The sequence below is a fragment of the Pholis gunnellus genome, assembly GCF_910591455.1.
Source record: "Pholis gunnellus genome assembly, chromosome: 9".
Classification (NCBI taxonomy): domain Eukaryota; kingdom Metazoa; phylum Chordata; class Actinopteri; order Perciformes; family Pholidae; genus Pholis; species Pholis gunnellus.
In genome coordinates, this window is record NC_136535.1 from 21,051,116 (window position 1) to 21,072,559 (window position 21,444).

General features: G+C 42.2%; 2 protein-coding genes across 2 annotated transcripts; both read left to right on the top strand.

Annotated features, from left to right (window-relative positions):
- The first annotated feature begins 1,498 nt into the window (after nt 1–1,498).
- Nucleotides 1,499–6,635, top strand: rbm7 (RNA binding motif protein 7). The gene is made up of 5 exons (XM_079165946.1): nt 1,499–1,672; nt 1,988–2,150; nt 3,069–3,144; nt 5,362–5,449; nt 5,662–6,635. Exons 1-5 carry the CDS (start codon nt 1,580–1,582, stop codon nt 6,019–6,021), a joined length of 780 nt encoding a protein of 259 aa, XP_079022072.1. The 5' UTR covers nt 1,499–1,579; the 3' UTR covers nt 6,022–6,635.
- A 3,056-nt stretch (nt 6,636–9,691) lies between these two features.
- Nucleotides 9,692–20,353, top strand: barx2 (BARX homeobox 2). Its single transcript, XM_079166563.1, has 4 exons — nt 9,692–10,087; nt 15,249–15,558; nt 18,171–18,255; nt 18,675–20,353. Exons 1-4 carry the CDS (start codon nt 9,901–9,903, stop codon nt 18,960–18,962), a joined length of 870 nt encoding a protein of 289 aa, XP_079022689.1. The 5' UTR covers nt 9,692–9,900; the 3' UTR covers nt 18,963–20,353.
- Nucleotides 20,354–21,444: the final 1,091 nt, after the last annotated feature.

Below are 21,444 nucleotides of genomic sequence, written 5' to 3' on the forward strand. Positions count from 1 at the left end.
ATTAAACAGCATGAGAAGTAAAAGATTCAGATTCAGTCTCTGATGTGCCGATTTCTCTTACTTAGACCAGAATCTATAAGGACATTTCCCAGGCATGAAGGAGAAAATCATTAGTTTAAATTGATCTAATTAATATGGAGTACAGATGCCGTGGCCCATCTGATTAGGGTGGAAGTCAAGCCTCTCACGCCGCTCGCTTGACCTCCACACTCAACGATGTCGCAGCCACCAGAGGCACTTGGTTCCAGGCGCTTGAGTCACTGACCCAATCAGTGAGCCACAGGGGGAAAAAGAAAAAGAAAGCCTTATCTATGTTCAGCAATCAGGCAGTCAAATAAACTGAATACGCCATAGAAGAGAAGAATTACTTTATATTAGCAAAGTTAAAGTTGCATCTAGACTTACCAAACAAGACAGATGCAAGTGCACAGTATGGACTTTGCATAAAAATATGATGAAAATAAATGAAAGACCTACAGTCAAAACAGGTGGGAAAGGGATATGGCAACATGCATAACCTTCTGTGGGGCTTGTTTGACTTGTCTTTGTAGGGCAACAATACTGTAAGTAATTATTGCTGCCTTCCTCACAGAAGGCCTTCTGACATGCCACAGGAGAACAACAAAATAAACGATTACATTTCATTCAGCTGTTTCAGTTTCAGGGTCTTGATATTGTTTGTGCTTACTCACAGTCACACAGTCATGGCGTATTGAGACACAAGAATAGAGTGGAGTCATTGCTAACATTATTGTAATACTTGTGCTTTTACTGCTATGACAAGTCACAATGTCTGCTGTGGAGAAAAAAACTTTTGTGTCCCGGATAGCAGCCTATCTTGATCACTGTTTGGCCTTAAACTTTTACATCAAAACAAAAAACTGCTTCAGATATTGCACATATTTGTACACACACACACACACACACACACACACACACATCTAACAAACATTAGATGTTAGTTCATTTATAGATTAGTCAATCGGCAGAAAATGAATCTACAACTATTTTGATAAATTATTTATCTTTTGAGTTTATCTTTTTGTAAGGGCAGCTGTTTGTACTACAAGTTAAAACTAAAAAGAAGTATGCAATTTGAAATGCATGCTATGTGATGGGACATACTTAACAATTCGTAAATAACGTGGTAGTATGGGTATTGGAACGCACAGTATGTTTCAACAGCTCTCCTGTTCTGTGTTGTTTTCATGATCCGTCAATGCTCTATGGTTGTTTTACTTAGGTTTGGGCCTACACTGCAGGAGCTCCCAAAAAGCCCTTAGACCCCAAATATTAAATATGCCATGTATTATAACACATTTATAATGAAAACATGTTTGCATTCATCCTTGCAGTTCGAGTTTAACCAAATGACTAATCCTAAAAGCAAAGGAAGAACATTTCCGTTTTAGATTAACCGACCGTAAGTGTCGTAAAGCTACCGCTGTTCACTACGACGGAAGCTCGAGTGTAATGCGATTTCACTTTACGATACTAGGCCTTCCGGCTATATTTGTCAGAGCGCTTCCGACGTTAGCATTTTATATCGCTTGAGAGTGCTAGTATCTGCTCCAACACAATGGGAATAGAGCAGGAAACGGACCGAACGCTCTTCATAAGGAATTTGGATACAAGAGTGACGGAGGAGCTTTTGTTCGAGCTGTTTGTACAGGTGCTGTTGTCGCTAACGTCAGACATAGCTAGCGCTAGCTAACAAATGTCCAGTCAACAGATAGCATACTGCACAAAATGCTAACACATTGGAAGCTTGTCAGAGTTAAAATGGTCCAAAAATGTAAAATGATTAGGCAGTACGCTCTTTTACAATAATTGTAGACCTTTTGTACACATGTGATAATGCTAGTGTTCGTTGTATGCACGTTGTGGACAAGTACAAGAGCTATGCACTCACGGGAGTTAGCTTCAGCTAGTTGTTGTTTGGGTAACGTTACCTCATTAGCGTTACTTGTTTTTGTCTTGTTTGCAGGCAGGACCTCTCATCAAAACGAAAATTCCAAAAGATGCGGATGGGAAACAGAAAACATTTGGTTTTGCTGTTTACAAACACGAAGTGTCCGTGCCATATGCCATGCAACTAATCGACGGGACGTCGCTGTATGGGAGAACCATTCATGTGCAGTTCAGATCGGGTAAGTTATTCTGACAACTGATCATAGACGAACATTAACGTTACTCGGAACATATGAGAGACAGAGTTACAGCCTTACAATGCCAGACATGTGTTCAGAAGTAGCCTCAAGTAGTAACGTTATGCATTGGTGTCATAAAAGTAACCATCGGTTTCTCAACAAGATAACTGACCGGCTCTGTTTGGAGAAACTCTTACCGCTCCTCTGATCACATCTTCGAAATCCTCTAAGGGTCTTCTAATGACCTGGATGAAAACATATTCCATCAGATACACGATTAAAAACATTTCTAGCTGGAATTATCTGTTACTTGACTTTTTGGAATATCTAATTAAGGACATGAGTTAATAAAATGTCCTCACACAGGTCTAACGTCACTGTCACAATCGACTGAAGCGTTCCTGAACCTGCGTCTCTATGTAACCCCAGTGACTTTCTGTGTGAAAACTGCACCCTTTGCATATACAGCACAAAACGTCACGCTTCAATTCTCGCTGAATCAATGCCAAAACAGCACTTTAAGTTATTCAGCGTAAAAATCCAGGCCTACGGTTGATTTGACATGTTTTTATGCCATGTGAAAATAAAATGTAATAGGACTAAAACAGACATTAAATTATCACACTTTGCAAATATAGAGAGGTTCAGTCATGATCAATTTCCTGTCAGGCGATGTGGTTAATATTCTGATCGTGTGGCTGGTACTAAGATGATGTAGTCTACTGTATCATATGGTGAGTGAACAGCAGACACTTGGTCGTTCATCATTTTGTCATACAATTTAAAGTGTTCCCTATGTGACATAATAAAAGTACACAATTGCTGTACTTGCAGAGTATATGTGGTAGTTCCTTTCAAACTGGAATTGATTTGTCCTTAACTAATAAACTGTGTTTTGTTCCGTTTGCCTTATCACAGGTAGCAGTCACAGCAGCAGTCCAGGGAACTCGCAGAATACAAGTCCTGCAAATATCCCGAATCCGCATGGCCAGAGGTAAGAAGTCCAGCAGTGCCGGACACTAAATCTGGTTTCCCTCACTATCGGTAGCATCACAGTCTCAAACTTGGATCGAGCTTTTGTGTGCTGCCTCAGCGTAGCAGATAAAGCTCTCATGGTGGTTCACAGCTGCATCTTAAAATGTGGCTCGAGCACAGATTTTAAGTCAACCAAGGGACTTGTTGCTTTGTCATCACATTGTTCACAGAGAGAAGTCCACCTGGTATATTTCATCTCAACTTTGAGCTGCCAATTTTCAGTTTCTTGGTGCAGCACAGGTTACTCAATACAAACTGGACTAAAGAGTCAGGGTGTTGTGGTAACAGCATTACCACAGCATTGGCTGTTTCAAGCTATCTGAGGGGATGCAACGAACAGCTGTAGCAGCTGAAAGGTTTTCAGTTTTTTTCTCTAGTGTGAGGTTAGTTGTGTAAAACATATTAAACACTTTTTAAAGACAAGTCTTGGAGGCAGGTCACAGTGCCATACTTTTCCCACATATGCTAGAATACGGTACTATATTGTACTATAATGACAATAATAGCAAACACACGCCCACTTTTTTTGGGCTGTGAATGGAGCCTTCTCGTTGCCCGGTTTGTCAGTAGTTTATAATTTTGAGGAATGGCAGTACTGTATGTTTGTAATTGGTACCAGATTTTCTTAAGATGCTTCCACCTTATTGAATATTACTTGGACATGCACAGTTTTCATGCTCTTGGCAGTGCCCTCTGCTCTGGCAAAAGATGTGGCATTGAAATGGGATTGGACCGGTCTGTATTTACTCGTATAGAAGACTCTGTGTGCAATCCTTTCCACGTTTCATGCCCAATTTCATGCAGCAGTGCCTGCTGGGGCATTTGCTGGGAAAAGGTATTGCCCCGAGAGTTAACTTAGACGCTATCAGACCGGTGTGATGTTTACAATATAGGTTTTGTTTGTGTTCAACTACAGCGGATAAATAATGGTTCTAAATGTATTTCTTGGAAAACTGAGATTAGATTTAATAGTTTGAAATAACTGATCTTCTAGTTCAGAATGGAGATTTTTTTTTAATTGGTGTTTAAACAAAATATGTACTTGAAAACATAATGGAACGAGCTAAAACATAGCTTTGCTCTTAACCCAATGGTGTCTCTAACCTGGCACACATCCGTTGCTACATGGTAGAGGTGTTTCAATCCAGTCAGCTCAGGTTTCATTACAATGCAGCGTTCATATTTGTACTCAATATGTTGTTGACAACATGTGACTGAACTCAACTCAAACACACTTCAAAAAACACATTAGCTACACTCTTACACAAAAGAAAATCCGCTCTCTTCACTATCTTTATCTCAACAAAAGTAAAGAGAACAATGAAAAAAAACAGTTTGGAGGAACATTTCCTCAAGATTAACATCGCATAGCTGGAATGCAGATGGTTGTCACTGCCTTTGTTCAGTTGATTAAGCAACATGAAGTGGCATGGATGCATCAAAGTCATCGAGAAGTCACGATTGATGGCAAACAGACACACACCTGCACCAGGCGACGGTGCAGACAATCCACTGGTTGCAACATTACCTTCAGGTCAATCCAGTCCCTTCGGGATGGGATGTGACAGACTCGGCTTCATATCAATGCTGATGGACTTCCACATATCTTTTACCAGTGAACAAGAATGTTTCCATACTTCAACAACAACAGGGTTCATCCAATAAGAGGATTATCCTGAGCCTATTCCCAGTGGATGGTGATGTCGCTGTTAGATGGATGAATTGTGTGTTGCTATTGTACGTTGCTGGACCGATTGCTCTTGGCTCCAAGTCTTGAGTTTGCCTTCACAGGACCTTGTTTACGTCACGCTCGACAGAGGGATTGTACTGTGCTTGAGCTACTAAGATATGTGTCCCCGCCCTGAAGATGGATGATCATGGTGCAGTTGGATCACATTCCAAACAAAATGAAACTACTTAAGTATGGGCGTGGCTTCATGAAATCTCCCTAAGGCGATGCTACAAAATGTTAAAGCACACGACCTATCCGTACATGCCAAAAGAGGTGAAATGAGGTTAAAACATCAACTAAAAATACCTTAATTTAAATAATCAAATGTCACATGGATTTTGCACAAGTGGTTGGTCGTCAATATGTGGAATGTGTACCTGACACTATGTTGTTCTTTCCTTTTCGTGATGAAATATTTGACAATGGTTTGCTTAACTCTTACAGGACCCAGTTCAGTTCCCCACCATATAATCCTCCGACCCAAATGCAGAGGTCCTTTTCATCTCCCGATAACCTCCAGAAGCATGTCATGGTAACATTTCTATACTTTTATGACACAGCACTGCACAGTCACGACATAATTCGTAGTTCTTCTGTTAACACGTGACACATTCAGACCTGCTCTTTGCTTGTTTTAGCAGAAAATGAAAAAAATGTCCACACTGTATAATTTGACAGGAATAGAAACAACTCTTTGTTCTCAATTAACCGCATGAAATCGCCGGTCTTTTCCTTCGTCCGTAGCTGAACAACATGACGTGGCTCCACATGCAGCCGCTCGAGCAGCTGAATGACGGATTCTCCAAGCCTCAGCAGAGGCAGCTTCCTGCAGGTGGAAACTCCGGCGGAGGGGCCTCCAGGCAACCCGATAACGCCCATTATCGGCATTCGGCGCAGACGAACAGCGGCGGCCGGAATCAGCGCTACGCAGAAGAAGCGGCTCCCGGCCGTCATCAGCAGCAACAGGGCCACGGCCGGGACGGCTATCACCATCAGAACGACAGGAGCGGCAACCGTCACCATGACAACAGAGGTGGCAACAGACATCACGACGACAAGGGAAGCAACCGTGGCCACCAAGATAATAGATGGCGACGGTACTGAGACACGTAAAGACTTCAGTTCTTCACATTTGTGGACGGCTTACTAAAAAAGAAAAGAAGAAGTTCTGTTGATGACTTCACATGTATACTCAGGTTGTTTGTACATGATGCGACCAGCTTGAAGATTTGATAACTTATGCCTTCGAGACATTTTTGTTTTTATTTTTAAGGCGTTTTTAAATTTGTACACTTCTTTTATGTGAGCTTTTCCTCACAGATGTCACAATTATTTTGAGCTGTGTCAATGAGAGCAAGGCGACAAAAAAAAAATCTGACTTGACTCGGAGTCATTTTGGAAGATTTAAGAAGAAGAAAAAAAAAAAGTATTTAAAAAATGAAAAAAGATTTAGAACATTGGCGAGTTTTTATGTTATGCAAACAAATATTGAAATGGTGCTCTCAGAAATTCTTCAGGTACTTTGCGGAATGTTCAGCTAAAGGTTCCACCAGCACCACTTTTACGGCAGCGGGGCACCATCCTTTCTTAATGTTAAATCTGTTGACCTTGCTCTTTCTGGAAAATGGGCTTTATTTCAATTTTTTTATTCTGAGTCTGTAAGACTTAACTGTTTTAAAATGGAACATTTTCATCACTATAAAGCCCCTTTCATTTGACTGTTGCATTGTCTTTCCTCTAGCCACAACACGACACTGTGTCTTGGCTGTAGATCATGAATGCTATTTACAGCTTTGTGTTAACTAAGTGAGCCATTGTATGCTGATGCTACATGCTGTAATGCATGCACACATGGCCTTATCTGCACCTATAAATGGCCCCCGTGTAACTAATACACTTGTGCATCGGGTTATGAAGTAATCTACAGGTGGCGCCACACGCATCCTTTTATTGAATCAATTAAGATGTTAAATATAACTGAGCCACATGATCAGCTCCTGCATTTCACCTTTCTATTTAGGATGCTTTCAAGTCTTTACATGGATTTCACACGTCCCCCGTTCACTTTACAGCTTGCAATTATGTGAAGGTTTTGTGGCTTGTTCACCAGCGTTGAACAGGGATATATATACTGTTGTCTTTCATCAGAAGAGTCTTAGCGCCACTTTGTAAATGGCGCAGGTTTTTTTGTTCATTTACAGATGCGAAAGCAGCGTTCCATCCCATAATTAGCAGCACTTTGATCCTCAGCGTCTCATGTTGCAATCAGCCTTACAGCATTGATGCCCCAGTGCCTCTGTTCGGACTTGTTTATAACAAAGTTATGATCAAATCCCTTAATGTCCGAGTTGAGGTCATAATCTACCCCACCGAAAGCGCTTATGACACTTAGCGGCGGATCCCGCGCTGTATCGACAACTATATCCCCCCACCCGCACACCGCTCCACCCAATAAATCTCCCAGTGTCCCGAAGTAGAGGTGCATTTCAAACCGCTCTGCACTAAGCTCCGTCCTGCCTTTTAATCTGCCTCGTGTCAGATTGCATCCTGATGCTTCCCAAATCGCTCTAATAGAGAGTATCCGCCGCTCGGTGTCGGTAGGCTCCTAGGAAGGCCCTCCTCGCGCTTCTGGCCGTGGCATAACTCTTTTAATTGGTTGATCTGCCTGGCGTCTCCAGCCCTGGAGCGGGCGGATTAGAGGGGCCGCTCGGTAGCCGCTGCTGTGTGGACTTATATAGAAGCGTGTCTGCTGAAATGATCCACTTCCAAACATCCAGAGACCCTCCCTCCCTCTCTAGCAAGTCCCGCAACTCGCACCACAAGTGTGACAAGATGCCTGCAGCCGTGATTCCCGGATCTTTGCCCCACCTCAGGTTGTTGGGTTCATTGGTGCCACAGTAGGCCGGGAACACAGGCCTGATTTAGCTGGTCATAGTGCAATCTTTATTCCCTTTGAAATATGAGAGAACGCGGAATTATCTCATATTTGGTTTTCTGGAAGCAACAGATGCAGTTAGGTTACTCACATTTTCTTTAGTGAAAACTACCAGAACACATTATTATTATTATACATTATTGAAAATACTGAAATGAGGACGTTTTACAATAAAATGATCAAAAAGAAAAGTTTCAGATATTTTAGTGGAAAGATGTTGGTTTAGAAATGGTACGGCAAAATCTACTACCGCCGTTCTTTTTTTTTTTTTGCAGTGGCTTCCTCCACCCCAGAAAAGTAAAACGTGCTCCACAGCAGTTGTTCTCATCTCCCCCTCTTTGATCAAGCCATCAAACCTCTGAAAAGAAGCCGAGCTTTCCTGTGCAGAGCTCCCACATTTCCTCCTCCACTTTGAACACGGCGGCGTCGGAGGCACAAGCCTCCAGCGAGTTACATTTATTTCCAATTCTTCGGATGATTAACAACATCTGCAATATCTGCAAGAGTTCAGATAGGGAGGCGTGAAAAAAAAAAAAAAAAACATAACTTTGCCATAATATAAACATCATTAGAAGGCAGAGTTATAGAGAAATAAAACGATGGAAAAGGCACACAAGGTTGTTTTGTTTAGCCTGTGAGAGAATTGAGCGTACCGATGTGGTTTTATTCCTCATCAGCCCGTGACCCTGATAAGCCTACATTGATCTGATCGACAACATAATTGGCTATTCATAAAAAAAGATATATATTTTGTGCCAACATAGAACTAGCAAAAGGACAGGTGCTCTTATTTCGCGGTGGGGTATTTTATTTATTTGAGACCTTTGTGTCTTTTATTCGGCGTGCCCTCACGTCATGCGCGCGTGGGCGCGCAGTTGTTGATTAATAATAAATTATACATGCGTCAGTTTCCATTGCAAGTAAGTAAAGACAAAAATGGCATTATCGACTTGGCCTTGGACCGCAGTTCTGACTATTGCCTTCTTGCTGCTATTTAACCTCTAAATGTGGAACTGTTTTATAAGAATCATACTGTTTCAACAGGGATTCCCTTAATTTTGCCACACATTTTGTTATTATGATTTTATTTTCAACTGTGATTTAATTCAAATAAAACGAAAAACAAAGATTGCACAATTTAATTTAACGTGTATGCAACCGAACCGACACCGCAGCACAACCCATTAAGGGGTTAATAACTGAAAAAGAAAGTAAGAAAGAAAAGATCATTCACCCCTTGTTTGGTTTGTCTTGACTTTGGATATGACACGCCAAGTGTTTTCAATCAGTCCAAAGTTAAGATATCGAATACATGAAGCGAACTTAGGATAAAATAAGTTATACGTTATATTTATATGAAAACACGTTAGATAAATGAATTAAGATAAAAATGATTCAGTGAATCAAAGGAGCAGCACGATGATAGTTTACCTCAAATGAGTTCATACCACAGAGGTCTTTAGATTCAATATGAACTTTATATAGCAATAGGTTTAACATAGCCTCTTTGCATTAACGTCCTATTAGGTTTGCATTTTTTAAATATGACCTAAGTTAGACGTTTTTTAGCTTCGAAAATGATAAGTTGTACAACTAATATGTAAAAGAATCATAGAGAGAAAGACAGAAAACTTTTTAGTGGAAGTGTGTGTGTGTGTGTGTGTGGGGGGGGGGGGGGGTAGTTTTCGGGAGCTGGCCATGTGTATGTGTACAGTAGGCGACATGAGAGAGAGAGAGAGAGAGAGAGGGAGAGAGAGAGCAGGGCGATGGATGAGTTCAGGGATGGTTTATATAGCAGTGGGTGTGAGCGCAGATCGCAGTCAGTTCATTACCACCGTGGCGCTCAGCGCAGCTCAAGTTGAAGGCAACCGATCTTCACCACGACACTTCAGGGAAAAGCTAAACTTCAATTTCGAAAGACAAACAATGCATTGCTTAAACGCATGAACTGCACTAGTCGCACGGCGAAAACCCGCAGAGCCTTGTAGATATCAGTGAAAACAGCATATTGTGCAGCGAAGGTAGCGCACGGCGCTCAGGGAGAGATCATGCACTGTCAAGCCGAGTTGAGGCTCTCCTCCCCCGGGCAGCTGAAGGCTGCCAGACGGCGCTACAAGACTTTCATGATTGACGAGATCCTCTCCAAGGAGACTTGTGATTACTTTGAGAAACTTTCTCTCTATTCGGTGTGTCCTTCGCTCATCGTACGGCCGAAGCCTCTTCATTCATGCTCCGGTAAGAGGACTGCTTTTTGTTGTTGTTGTTGTCAATAATTTAGACAGAAACAAATTAGCAAAAATTACAAAATTGCAATTATTGCATTTGCAGATTGGTGGGAAAATGAGAGGTTATTTGGAAAATAATTTTGTGCATGAGATCAATTTAATTAATATATGTTTTATTGAAGTCAAAGAGATGATATATTGTAATAGTGCATAGATCATGAAATGTGGATTTACACTGCAGAAGGTTCAGTGAGATTTAGGTTGTGTGAAGTGTGTGATCAGTGATGCTGGTGTAATAACAATATTTGTGTATTACCATGAAGTTGTAGGCCTAATTATTATTATTTTAAAATTAGAATTACCTGTCCAAGCAACTGTGCCTATGGGAATATTGATATTTGTGACAATTATAAATCATCAGTCATTTACAATTTAATTTCTTGAAATTAAACAAATGCATCAATGTGTTTTTGTTTGTCAAGAAGTTTAAAATGAATCACAAGTAATTTATGCTTCGTCCACAAGTTGCACCACCTTCCTCACTCTGCGCTTCACATTATATAAATCACTGCAGCGAAGTGTTGAAAATCAAAGACGAGCAGTAGAGTGGGTAAATGTCAGTGATGCTTCGCGGTATTTGTTGAGCTGATGAATGACTCAATTGATGAGTTGTTTTAGTCAGTGAAGTGGCAGTTGGACCGATAAAAAAGAAAGACATGGTCGTCAGTGGTGGCTTGAAACCGTTGTCTATTTGCCAATTTTGTTTGATTCATTCTGTTATTCTGTTTAAAGGCCTTCCCTAATGAGTTATGCTGCTGCTGCTGGACATTTGCAAATGGCAGGATTGTGTCTTGTTAGTGCGCTACTGTGCCACAGAAATCTGTGACCTAAAGTTGTGCCCCCCCAAAAAAAGGTGTTTGTTTACAGTGTGGTTGTGGTCCTGCCACCCTATAAAAGATGAATTATACGCCACACGGATTCGTCTTGATTGATAAGGAAGGAAATATAGAATGAAAACAGACAAACTATTGATTAAAGCTGATTCCTTTGAATGATAATCACTCTCCTACCAAATTTTCAACAGCCCATGCAGCGTTTTCTCTCTTTACCCCCTCGATAAGCCATAGATACACTGACAGATTTCAAAGCCCTCTCTCTGTGTCTTGTACTTGCTGAAAACAACCAAAATAGTAAGACAAAGCTCAGTCGGCAGAGCGCACGTTATCTTGTCAAAACAAAACTTCCCTGACTGATTCTTAATTGCATCTCCGGATGAATCCAAACAACTGAAAGGGCTACTGCACACTAGTAACCATTAGGATAATTGCTCTAAAGTCTGAAATAATAGCCACTGTAATTTGATGACAGCGGTGGGGTGGATAAAAATAGGGGACGCGATTCCCTCATCCCTCTGATATGGATTGGTGTATGCGCGAGGACACTATGACTGGGCTCTGGCACCCCTCTGTTCGGCTGGATAGAGTAACCCGCTCTGCATATCAGAACACTGTGCCCACCACTTATTTGTAGCTGCGGGGGTGTGAGACACAGTATATTCCCTAACATCAATGGCTTTTAGTGCTGGATATAGAAGTTGGCAGGCTTGCAGGTCCTGGGCCAAAGACAGGCGACTGGCTCCTGCGCTGCCCCTTAAACAGTGAAAGTGGACTTCTCTGTTCTGCAAAGGAAGCGATGCTATAACCTCCTGCTACCAGCGGAGGCCGCCGAAAGACAGTGATGCCAATTATGCTGCCTGAAGGAGTTGACAACAAATTAGTTGTTTGTTCTGCGGTGTATGTCACTGGTATGCCACTCAAACATACCGACATCATTGTCTTCCTGTTTTTTGTTTCGTGGCATTTGACTGTGAATTGTGAAATACAGACCAAATTGTTGTACAGTTAAAGTGGCTAATACCCGAGGAGCTAATTCCCTGTCAGTTACAGCAGGATCAGAGACAATGAGCCCTGACCTGGTGCTGAACAGAGAACAACGTAATGGCAGGTTACAATATTTCATTTGGAGTCCCGTCTTTCAGCAGGACCCAGGGCAGGGCTTTTAGTGGTGCTCTCTGGAAGAGGTGAGAGAGATTAAGATCAACTGTGGTGTAATCTCACTTGACAGCACGTTGAAAAAAACAACACAAAAAACAAAAAGCAGGAGTGTGTGCAGCCCAAGCGCCTGCTGCATACTGGTTTTGTTCTGGCTGCGGGCTTATAGAAGAAATCCATGTGAGCAAAAGAGTTTTCATCCCATCTTAAACCCTAATCCGCTGCAGACAATAACATTTCCCATTAAGCATAAATCCGCCTTGAGAAGGTTGATTACACCCATGTCAACACACACACGGGCAAGTATGCACACACACAAAGACCAAATGCGCGAAGATGTTCCATCTTCAGTTGGGGATAATGTTCGACAAGCTGTCACCGCCCTACCTTCTACGCAGCCACTGCCATCCGATTTTTCTATCTGGACAAAGGATCAGTAATGAATCAGTTCTAAAAGTAGTAGTGGAACAGGCCGATTTCAGCTGCCACAGCAAGACATGTGCGGATCCGGTTACAGATTAAATAGTTAGTGCTTGTGTTTAATGTAATGCTTGGCGGGAACCTTCGGCCGGAGAAGTTTGTCAGTGGGCCTGGAAAAAAAAATAAACTGTGACAACAAAACTCAACAAGATGCTCCTGTCAACGTCCTTCCACCATTTGTTAATAACCATAAAGTTGCTCCAATCATTCCCTGTAGGTGAAAGATTCTAATTAAAAGCACTGAGTTAGGACAGATAAAGAAGCTGTGTGGCCTGTTTCCCTTCCCACCCAGATAGTGTTTGATTTGTGCTCAAAGGGCAAGGCTTAAAAAAACAAACCAAAAAAAAAAGAACCCTGTTTAACTGAGCTGTCACCAGACAGTTTATTTCCTAAAACATACCAAACATTCATGTACGCCTGTCATAGCTAAGCAATGAATCATCCATTTCAGCATCCCATTGACAAAAAAAAAAGATTATAGATTACAGTGAGCAGGCTGTAGCAGGAAATATGATTCATTTGATTAGACTTGTGTCCTAATAACTACATGATCAATAGAGCGAATTGTTTGTATTAGAAGGAATTCTTAACAAACGTTCTTGATCTATTCCGAGCAGGTATGTCTTCCGCGATGGTCACCATAAGCGCTTGTGCCGGTCCTTACATTCCGACTGTGATTATCAAGAGTATCAGTGTGCTTGTTCATGGGGCCGATTTGTTCACTTGCAGCTCAAACAGTTTATTTGTAGACTATTGACAGGACACTAGCACTTGTCAACAACACGTCTGAGAGAGACGGCTTCGCTGTCAGTGGAAATTCACGACGGCTGACATTCACCTCTTTGCTTTCTCTCTCTCTCTCTGGCGCTCAATCCGAGGGACCGTCCGGAGACAACTTCAAGCTCTCTGTTGACAAGAGATTTCCTGACAATCGTGGAGTCAAACCGAGATGTTGTTTTTTCCCCCCCATTCAGCATGACACTCTCCCTTCACGTTTGTACCAAATTCGATACACGTTCATGTGAAATTCCTCCTACAGAGGCACTTTAAATCAGATCTGATGATATCGGAAAATCTAACATTTACACACCTGATTTACAGCGAGAAAAAACGGAGAGCAATACAAATGGAAAGGTATAAATGGAGAGTGAGAGCGCACAACCAGAGAGAAGAGGTCTTCTTGTCTAGACTTGCAATAGCAGCAATCTCACGTTGGAGGATTAGCGATGACCTCAGCGCCTCACCATGATGTCATGATGAGCCCAAGGCAGTGTCTGGTGTGTGTGTGGGTGTGTGTGTGTGTGTGTGTCTGTCTGTGCATGAGTAAAGAGCAACTGTGCCTACCTGGATGTGAACTGGTGTATGTGGGGGGTAATTGTGAATTTGTGCAGTCTATACGTGTAAGCATCTGCATTCATGTCCTACTACACTGTACGGTTAGGAAAGCAGACATGCCCCACTTCCTCTTGAGTCGTCGGCCTCTTCTTCTTCTTGAGTCGTCCTCTTGTGTCGTCCTCTTGTGTCATCCTCTTGTGTCGTCTTCTCGAGTCGTCGTCCTTATCATCTTCTTTGTCTCCTTGAGTCCCAGTATTCTCGAGTCTTCTTCTTCTTCCTCTTCTTAAATCTTCTTCCTCTTAAGTCTTCTTCTCCGTCACATTTGTACTGAACATATTTTATCCCCTGCCTTAAGGCAGAAATCAATCAAGGAACGGGAATAAAGAAAATCAAAGTCAACGTCTGACTTGTGGGCTTTTGGGTTTTCTGTTGGGGTCGATGAGGAGATTAAGAACACAGATCCACCACAGACACTCTCCATGTTTGATAACCTCCTATTTTCTGTGCTCCATTGCAGCCTTTTATCTCCCTCTATATCTTCTACCTCTAATCCCATAATCCCCACTGTGTCCTTGCTGCTGCTCCTTATCGGCCCATGCAATGCAGCCTGCGCTGTGCTCCGTTGGCTTGTACATTTTGGTGAAGGGATTGATTTTATATTTGAAGCCGTAAGAATTTTTCTGGCAGATATTATATTCACTTTGGTTGACCCACCGCATCCTCTCGACCAACCTCCTGGTCTCCTTCCCTCCCATCTTGGCTCCAGACAAGTGTTACTTTTTATTGATTCTGGCGTCTTGCTGCTTCTGTCTGTGCTGATAAAGAACAAAAGTGTGTGTGTGTGTGTGTGTGACTGCGTACATGTGCAAGAGTGAGAGAGAAAAGTTTATTAGCTGAACAGTGTTTGATTTAGTTTTTCAGGATTTTATGTCCGCATGTGTCTGTGTGCATGTACATCATGCTGTCAGACTCGGTGTGTGCATGTGGTTTTGTGCTGGGAAGCCAGTTATTATTTAACAACCGCTGAAAAATAATCATTCATTTGAAGGGTTCAGAGAAGCGGTGTAAAACACAGTCTGCGTCATTGGGATCACAGCCCTCTACATGGAGGGGGTCAAAAGCAAAACACTTTCCACAGCAAACGCAGGTCAATTAAAAGTGAACCCGTCTTATGCAATTACTGGCGGTCGATAGTGGTACAACAAAGGTGACTGAGTGGCACATAAGAGCTCACTAAAAACAGTGATTACAAAAAAGATTTTTTTTCAACCCAGCAATCCTCTGTTTCTGTCTCTGCTCCTCTAGGCTCCTCGTCACTACGTGCCTACCCTCTCCTCTCGGTGATCACGCGGCAGCCCCCCAACCTGCCCCTCCACCTCCCGCAGCCGTCGTCCCCAGTCGGAGTCCCCGCGCACCTGCTCTCCCCGCAGCATCTGCGGGGCTCCGAGCCCTCGCCCAGCCAGACGCCCCTCAGCATCAGCAGCGAGTCGGAAACGGAGCACAGCACGCCCCGCCTGAAGAAGCCGCGCCGCAGCCGCACCATCTTCACCGAGCTGCAGCTGATGGGCCTGGAGAAGAAGTTCCAGAAGCAGAAGTACCTGTCCACACCTGATCGGTCAGTGCCGTTGAGAAGCCCTCTCTCTCTCTCTTAGAATTGCAGTAAAAGTCTGTTACACATGAATACACAAATCAACAGCACACACACACACACACACACACACTGAGAGCTGAGGCAACACATAAAAGCACATCAACAAAAGATGGTAAATCATGCCCGCTAACCTCATAGCTACCTCAAACGATTTTGTGATGAAGTTACTTAAAAGAAAGCAAACCACTGGTGCGTTAAAGGCAAATAATAGCTCAATTATTACATTTCAACCAAACTGCAGTCAGCCATATAAGCGTCACTCAGCTGTGACATTTTGATAACCTACATACCTGGTCTAGAGCGCATTTTGAAAGTACACTAGGTGCACACGCACCCACGCACATTCACAAAGCCACAACTGCAATTATCAAGCAGCGGTTCACCTAACATCATCATTTTTGATTTATCCTGCGGGGAATGTCTCATGTTATATGAATTTGTCTAAGCCAGAGCATTACCTCAGCATTCTAGTCGAGACAAGAGTAACGTTTTAACCCTGGGCCCTTCAACAGCAAAAAAAAAAAGCGCCCAACAAAGAAACACTGCCTTATTCAAGGAGGCGGGGACGGGGGCCAACACAAGCAAACGTGAAATGTATTACATTGATTTACTGCCAATCATTTCACACATGTGCAGGTGTATAGAAAGTACATTTCTGCAGTGAGATGAAGTAATCTGCATGTTAATATCTGTGTCTTAAGTTCCATTTTCTGGGTCATTTTTGGGACCTGACATGAGGTTAGACTATATTTTCCAGTTTTATCGTAAGCCTCACTTTTATATTTGGCCTGCAGGCTGCTTTTCCATCATAACCAAGAATAGTATTGAACCGTATATGTTGTTAAAAGCTTTCCTTCACATGCACACATTTTAATCTGCTTGTGAACCTTTGCATCAGGCAGAGATTGGAAGTCTGTACTCTCCACCCCCATTACTCATCCATGTTTTCAAATCAGCGTTTGTTAGAAAACACAACTGGCTTCATGAGTGTCTTCATGCGTTTAGACATGCAAATTGCGACACAGTCTCACACGTCGCATCCTCTTTGCAGCGTATCTGCTTACCACACCTAATCTGAAAAGACATTTGCATACATGGAATAAACTAGATTTATTTTTATTTTACTGTGCATCCCATCTGTGGGGAAAACTCCCACGATGTATTATTAAATATATCACATCTTGGCTTGCCTGGAGCTGTTGGGAAGGCGCCATGCCTCATCTTAAAGCAGAAGCCCCGAGGCTGAGCACAACTCACTGATCAAAAACCAACCACCCTTTACGAATGGCTGTGCCAAAATGCTGTGTCCTGTCAAAATATCGGATTCTGACACTGTGTTGAAAATTAATTAAATACACAGCTGGCGGAAAAACATCAACAGAGAAAATCCTCCTTTAAAGCCCCACATCAAAGGTGTGGCGTGCTCCCCACTCTGGTTTGTTGTGATCCAAAGATAACTTTTATTTTCTCTCCCTTGGAACCTCTGCGGCTTTGAATTGAGAACTCTACGGGCGGGAGGAACCAAAACTATAACCTGAAAAAAAAGACTTAATTATTTATATCATATGGCATCAATGATTATATACAGCTTCCAACTATAATGATTAGTGTCACAATAATCCTCAATGTCATCATCATCATTCCCTTGTGAAAGGTGTAAGAATGGAACAAAATGGAACAGTCTTGCAAGTAGACTGGAAGGAGTAACTCAAATACTGTTTCTCTTGCTGCGAGTGTGTGGATTCTCTCCATTGAGAACTAATGACCGTAAATAATAGGGGTATTTTTCCTTTTCTGCAATTGCTTTTCCTTACCTCCAGTCGTGAACTGCTGCAGACTGGGGCACGCATGCTAGTGAAGCTTGATAGACAGCTTGATTGCCCGTATGCGTGGTGTTCTTTGAAGTGCAGATACATATACACACACACAAAAACCACACACAGCTCTTTATGTAAGGTATTAAGTTATGTAGAGGATCCTGCTTTTTAGATTCTTCTACGTTCCTTTACAAACGGATGCCTTGTTCACTTTATCTGTCCCTTCCTGAGATATTACATTACACACCATCCAATAGCCCCATTAGTCATGGATCAACACATGTGGTGGATGCATTCACAATTTCCTCCAGCAGCACCTATTGTACAAGCGCCGTGTTTGGATTACGGACCTCGGTACAGATGTTTCAATTCAAGCAGTGTTTCCTGAGCTGCAGGTGTACAGTGTCAAACTCAGGCTACGAGCGAATCAGCTTTGATGTGAGATTCAAAGACAGAGTTAAGAGTTTAAGAGCGGTCTTACACTGTACTTAAGCTAGCAATGCTGGCAACCTCTAGGCATGACGCTGCAATCTATATTTGGTGGAAAGTTATAAACCACAATTAGTGTCAAGATTCTTATCGTTTCAATATTTTTCCTGTCAGTGGGAGAAGGCAAGCAGCAAAGGCTGAGACGGATTCTACCTGGTGCTTTTGGGAAACATTAAAATGGTGTATGCCATCCATCCGCGGCAGTACGGGCAGAGCAACTGACGATACGTCCATCTAACATGCTGTTTGTTTTGTTTGTGACTTTTGCAGGTTAGACCTGGCCCAGTCACTTGGTCTCACACAGCTCCAGGTGAAGACGTGGTACCAAAACAGGCGTATGAAGTGGAAGAAAATGGTAAGAGACACAGTAAAGCCAGGCAAGTCTGGGTTGTTGTGAAAAATACTCCTGGTATCTCTTTATTTTGCTTAAAAGCACAGTTTTTTTGGTCCAAAAGTGTGGCTATAATTTTGGTGCTAACTCGCTGTTTCACGTAGTGCTGATTTAAACTTAAATAGTAAGGTAGCAGCGTGACAGAAAGAGAGGGTGTGGTTCGAGACGTGAGCGATGACGACGGCAGGGAGAGCAAACACTGTTGAATAAGGGTCGACAACTCAGAGAACAAAAGGGACCTGAAATCATTAAAGATAAATGAGTGCACAAGGGGCAGCCAGCAGCAATACGTCTTCTCTTAATTACTATAATAGCCGGCGTTGCCTTTGACTGCTGCTGCCATTTATTACCAGTCCACTAAGATTGTCTGTGTGTTATTCTAGGTGCTCAAAGGAGGTCATGAGGCCCCGACTAAGCCCAAGGGAAGACCCAAGAAGAACTCCATCCCCACCACGGAAGAAATAGAGGCCGAAGAGCAAAGGATGAAGGTGGAGGAAGAGGATAGGATGAGCAGGGAGACAAAGGAAGCAGCGCTGGCTCACGGAGGAGAGGCGTCTCAGCTGGAACCTCAGGATCTCAGCGCAGTAACTCACAATCCGGCCGCAGCGATGGAGGAATCTGAGCGAGAGCTGCCGCTCCTGATGCCGTCAGAGACTCGTTCAGTCAGCTAAGCAAGAACCAAGAATAACCAAAGACTGATGCCAACCTGAAAACAAATAGTGCCTCAGAATCACTGTAAAAAGCCTGTGTGGTGTTGAGATCCATTTGCTTTAACAATTTGACTGGAAACATATTGCTGGAGTCCAATCTTTACCCAACGCAGCCTTTTTTTTATTTCATTGTGTATTGGAAAATACCAAGAGCTAAAATGCTTAGACGCTGATTGCACTGGTAAATATGTGGCCTTTAAGAACTGTATTTGAGCAGGACCCTGGTGTAAGGAGTGTAAATCTAAGGTCACGTCAGTCAAAGCAGAACTCGCCTCACTGCACCACCTTATTGCGCAACCACGAACGATCAAAGTCACCGCCGATCCTCCGAGCTGCCTCCCAAAGCGCATGTGCCAAAATATCAAGATTTGCCTTACCGTAGTGTCTCTATGTATCTGTGTGTTGTAAATCACTTCACTGCCAAAAACTACATCATATTTAATGGCTACAGTGCCTTGTCGGTCTCAGAGGAAAGCTTTTAAAGTGTTGATGAAATAACTATCAAATGCAAGTATATTTTTTACAGTAGTTTTTGATTACAAGTTCCATTTTTGGAGACAGAGTTGTACCGTTTTGAAGAGCACTTCTATGTTTACTCTGGAGTTCCTCTAAACTGCTTTAAGGCGCAATTGTTTCATTATTTGGTGAGTAAAGCGTACATTTGTTATTTTTTTTTATTCTGAAAAAAATCCATATTTCTGCCAAGCCATACACTGTATCATACTGTAGAAATGTGTATAAAGTTTAAAATATATGGTCTTTCAGATATATAGGTAAAACAGTATTTTTAACTGCTGTTTTAAATTGGATTAAAATAGTTTGTATGTATGATGTTACTGCTTTCCCCTGATCTTTCTTCTCTTGTCATGGGAGTCAGGATGACTCTACTTCCTGCCACGAGGCCACTAAGACTCAAACTGTCAGAGATTCTCAGAGGGCATAAATTATAGCCTGTGCCAAAGATGTACGGCAAATGCTGAACATTTTAAATCTCAAACCTATTCAGCCTGCAGGTACTGCATGAGTACCCCAAACAGTGTGTTAGACTCACATTAACATAACACTGTCTTCAGCTGCCTGTCGCTGCCTTCTTCCAACTCTCCTTTCTCCCGTCGCAAAGAATTGTAATTAAAGAGTTTCACTTTTTGAATTACACAGATTTATTTTTATTTGTTGTTGTGTCATATAAAAAGTGCAGTATTTTTCTGATGTAAATAATGTTTGTTTGCTAAGTTTGTTTGCATTTTTTTTAAAGTTTGTTTACAATCATTTTTACTATATACAAGTGTGTGTTTACGTATTTAAATACACTTAATAAAACAGCAATCATTTAAATTCCACTTGGTATTATTTGGTGCAATTGTTTGGAGTTCTGGGTAATAAATGTCAAATGCATCATACAGATGCTGGTTTGACATGCCTCTACTTTACCAGAAACTCAAAGAACAGATTATCTACTTTGGTGTGTCTCTAATAAAAATGTTCATCAACAAATTAAAGTCTCTCACAGGTCAGATGTACTGTCATGTCATTCTAAGTGTGTGTAAATCAAACAGTTAAAGTAGAACTGGCAGGCTGAAGTTCAGGCAGGTCCATTACTGAGGAAGCTTTTGAAGATGTATTCGCTCCAGTCAAAGTTCGCCATAAATCACCTTCAAGAGAACAAAGCATTTTAGCATTTTGTGTTGTGACATTTATCATCTTTATCTGTAGAGCAAACAAGATGGCTTGTAAGGGCTCCTCTGTGACCCTGTGCGAGTCTGAAGTGTATTTTTAGTGCCTGATACCGGACATGGATGGTTTGTAAAGCAAACAGCACAGGCTTGCAGTGAGTAATGTGTACTGTGCTTTTACGCCTTGTGTAAACATTCTAAGCATGCTTCATAGGTGTGCATGCAACGGCAGAGGCCTCATCGCTCCTTGGAATTATTATTGAACATTTGACTCTTTCAGTCTCAGTGAATAAATTGAACTTGTTTCATCACGGTAAAAAAGGGCACGGTTGTCGAAACGTGCCGATTTGAACGGGTTCTACAAGCACAGGCAGAGCCCTCTACTGGGATCTATGGGTGACGTTCCAGGTTCCACTACCACCCGGTCGTCTTATTTCTGCATACCACGACACCAAGTGGCGTCCTGGGGCTGACCGGAATGACCTCCGACTGCTTCTACCTGTGGTTTGAGTAGAGTATCACCCATAGAGTTCAATAGAAGGCGGAGCCTGTGTGAGTTGGAAGTGTTTTCTACGTCCTTATTCGTTTTCCGTAGTATTTGGTTGAATATATAAAATATAACAGAAAACGTGTCTTCCTTGACTTCATTTTCTTTGTTTTTCCTGTGCAAAATATGTTTGCTGATGGGGAATCTTATTGTTTCTGTTTGAGCTAATTAACAAACATAATTATAATTATTGTGTGATTACATCAAATACAGTATATGACTG

Coding starts and splice junctions, on each gene's coding strand:
- rbm7 (XM_079165946.1), top strand. CDS start 1,580: ATGGGAATAGAGCAGGAAACGGACCGAACGCTCTTCATAAGGAATTTG. Junction 1,673..1,987: donor TGTTCGAGCTGTTTGTACAG/GTGCTGTTGTCG, acceptor TCTTGTTTGCAG/GCAGGACCTCTCATCAAAAC. Junction 5,450..5,661: donor ACCTCCAGAAGCATGTCATG/GTAACATTTCTA, acceptor CTTCGTCCGTAG/CTGAACAACATGACGTGGCT.
- barx2 (XM_079166563.1), top strand. CDS start 9,901: ATGCACTGTCAAGCCGAGTTGAGGCTCTCCTCCCCCGGGCAGCTGAAG. Junction 10,088..15,248: donor GCCTCTTCATTCATGCTCCG/GTAAGAGGACTG, acceptor CTGCTCCTCTAG/GCTCCTCGTCACTACGTGCC. Junction 15,559..18,170: donor TACCTGTCCACACCTGATCG/GTCAGTGCCGTT, acceptor TGACTTTTGCAG/GTTAGACCTGGCCCAGTCAC.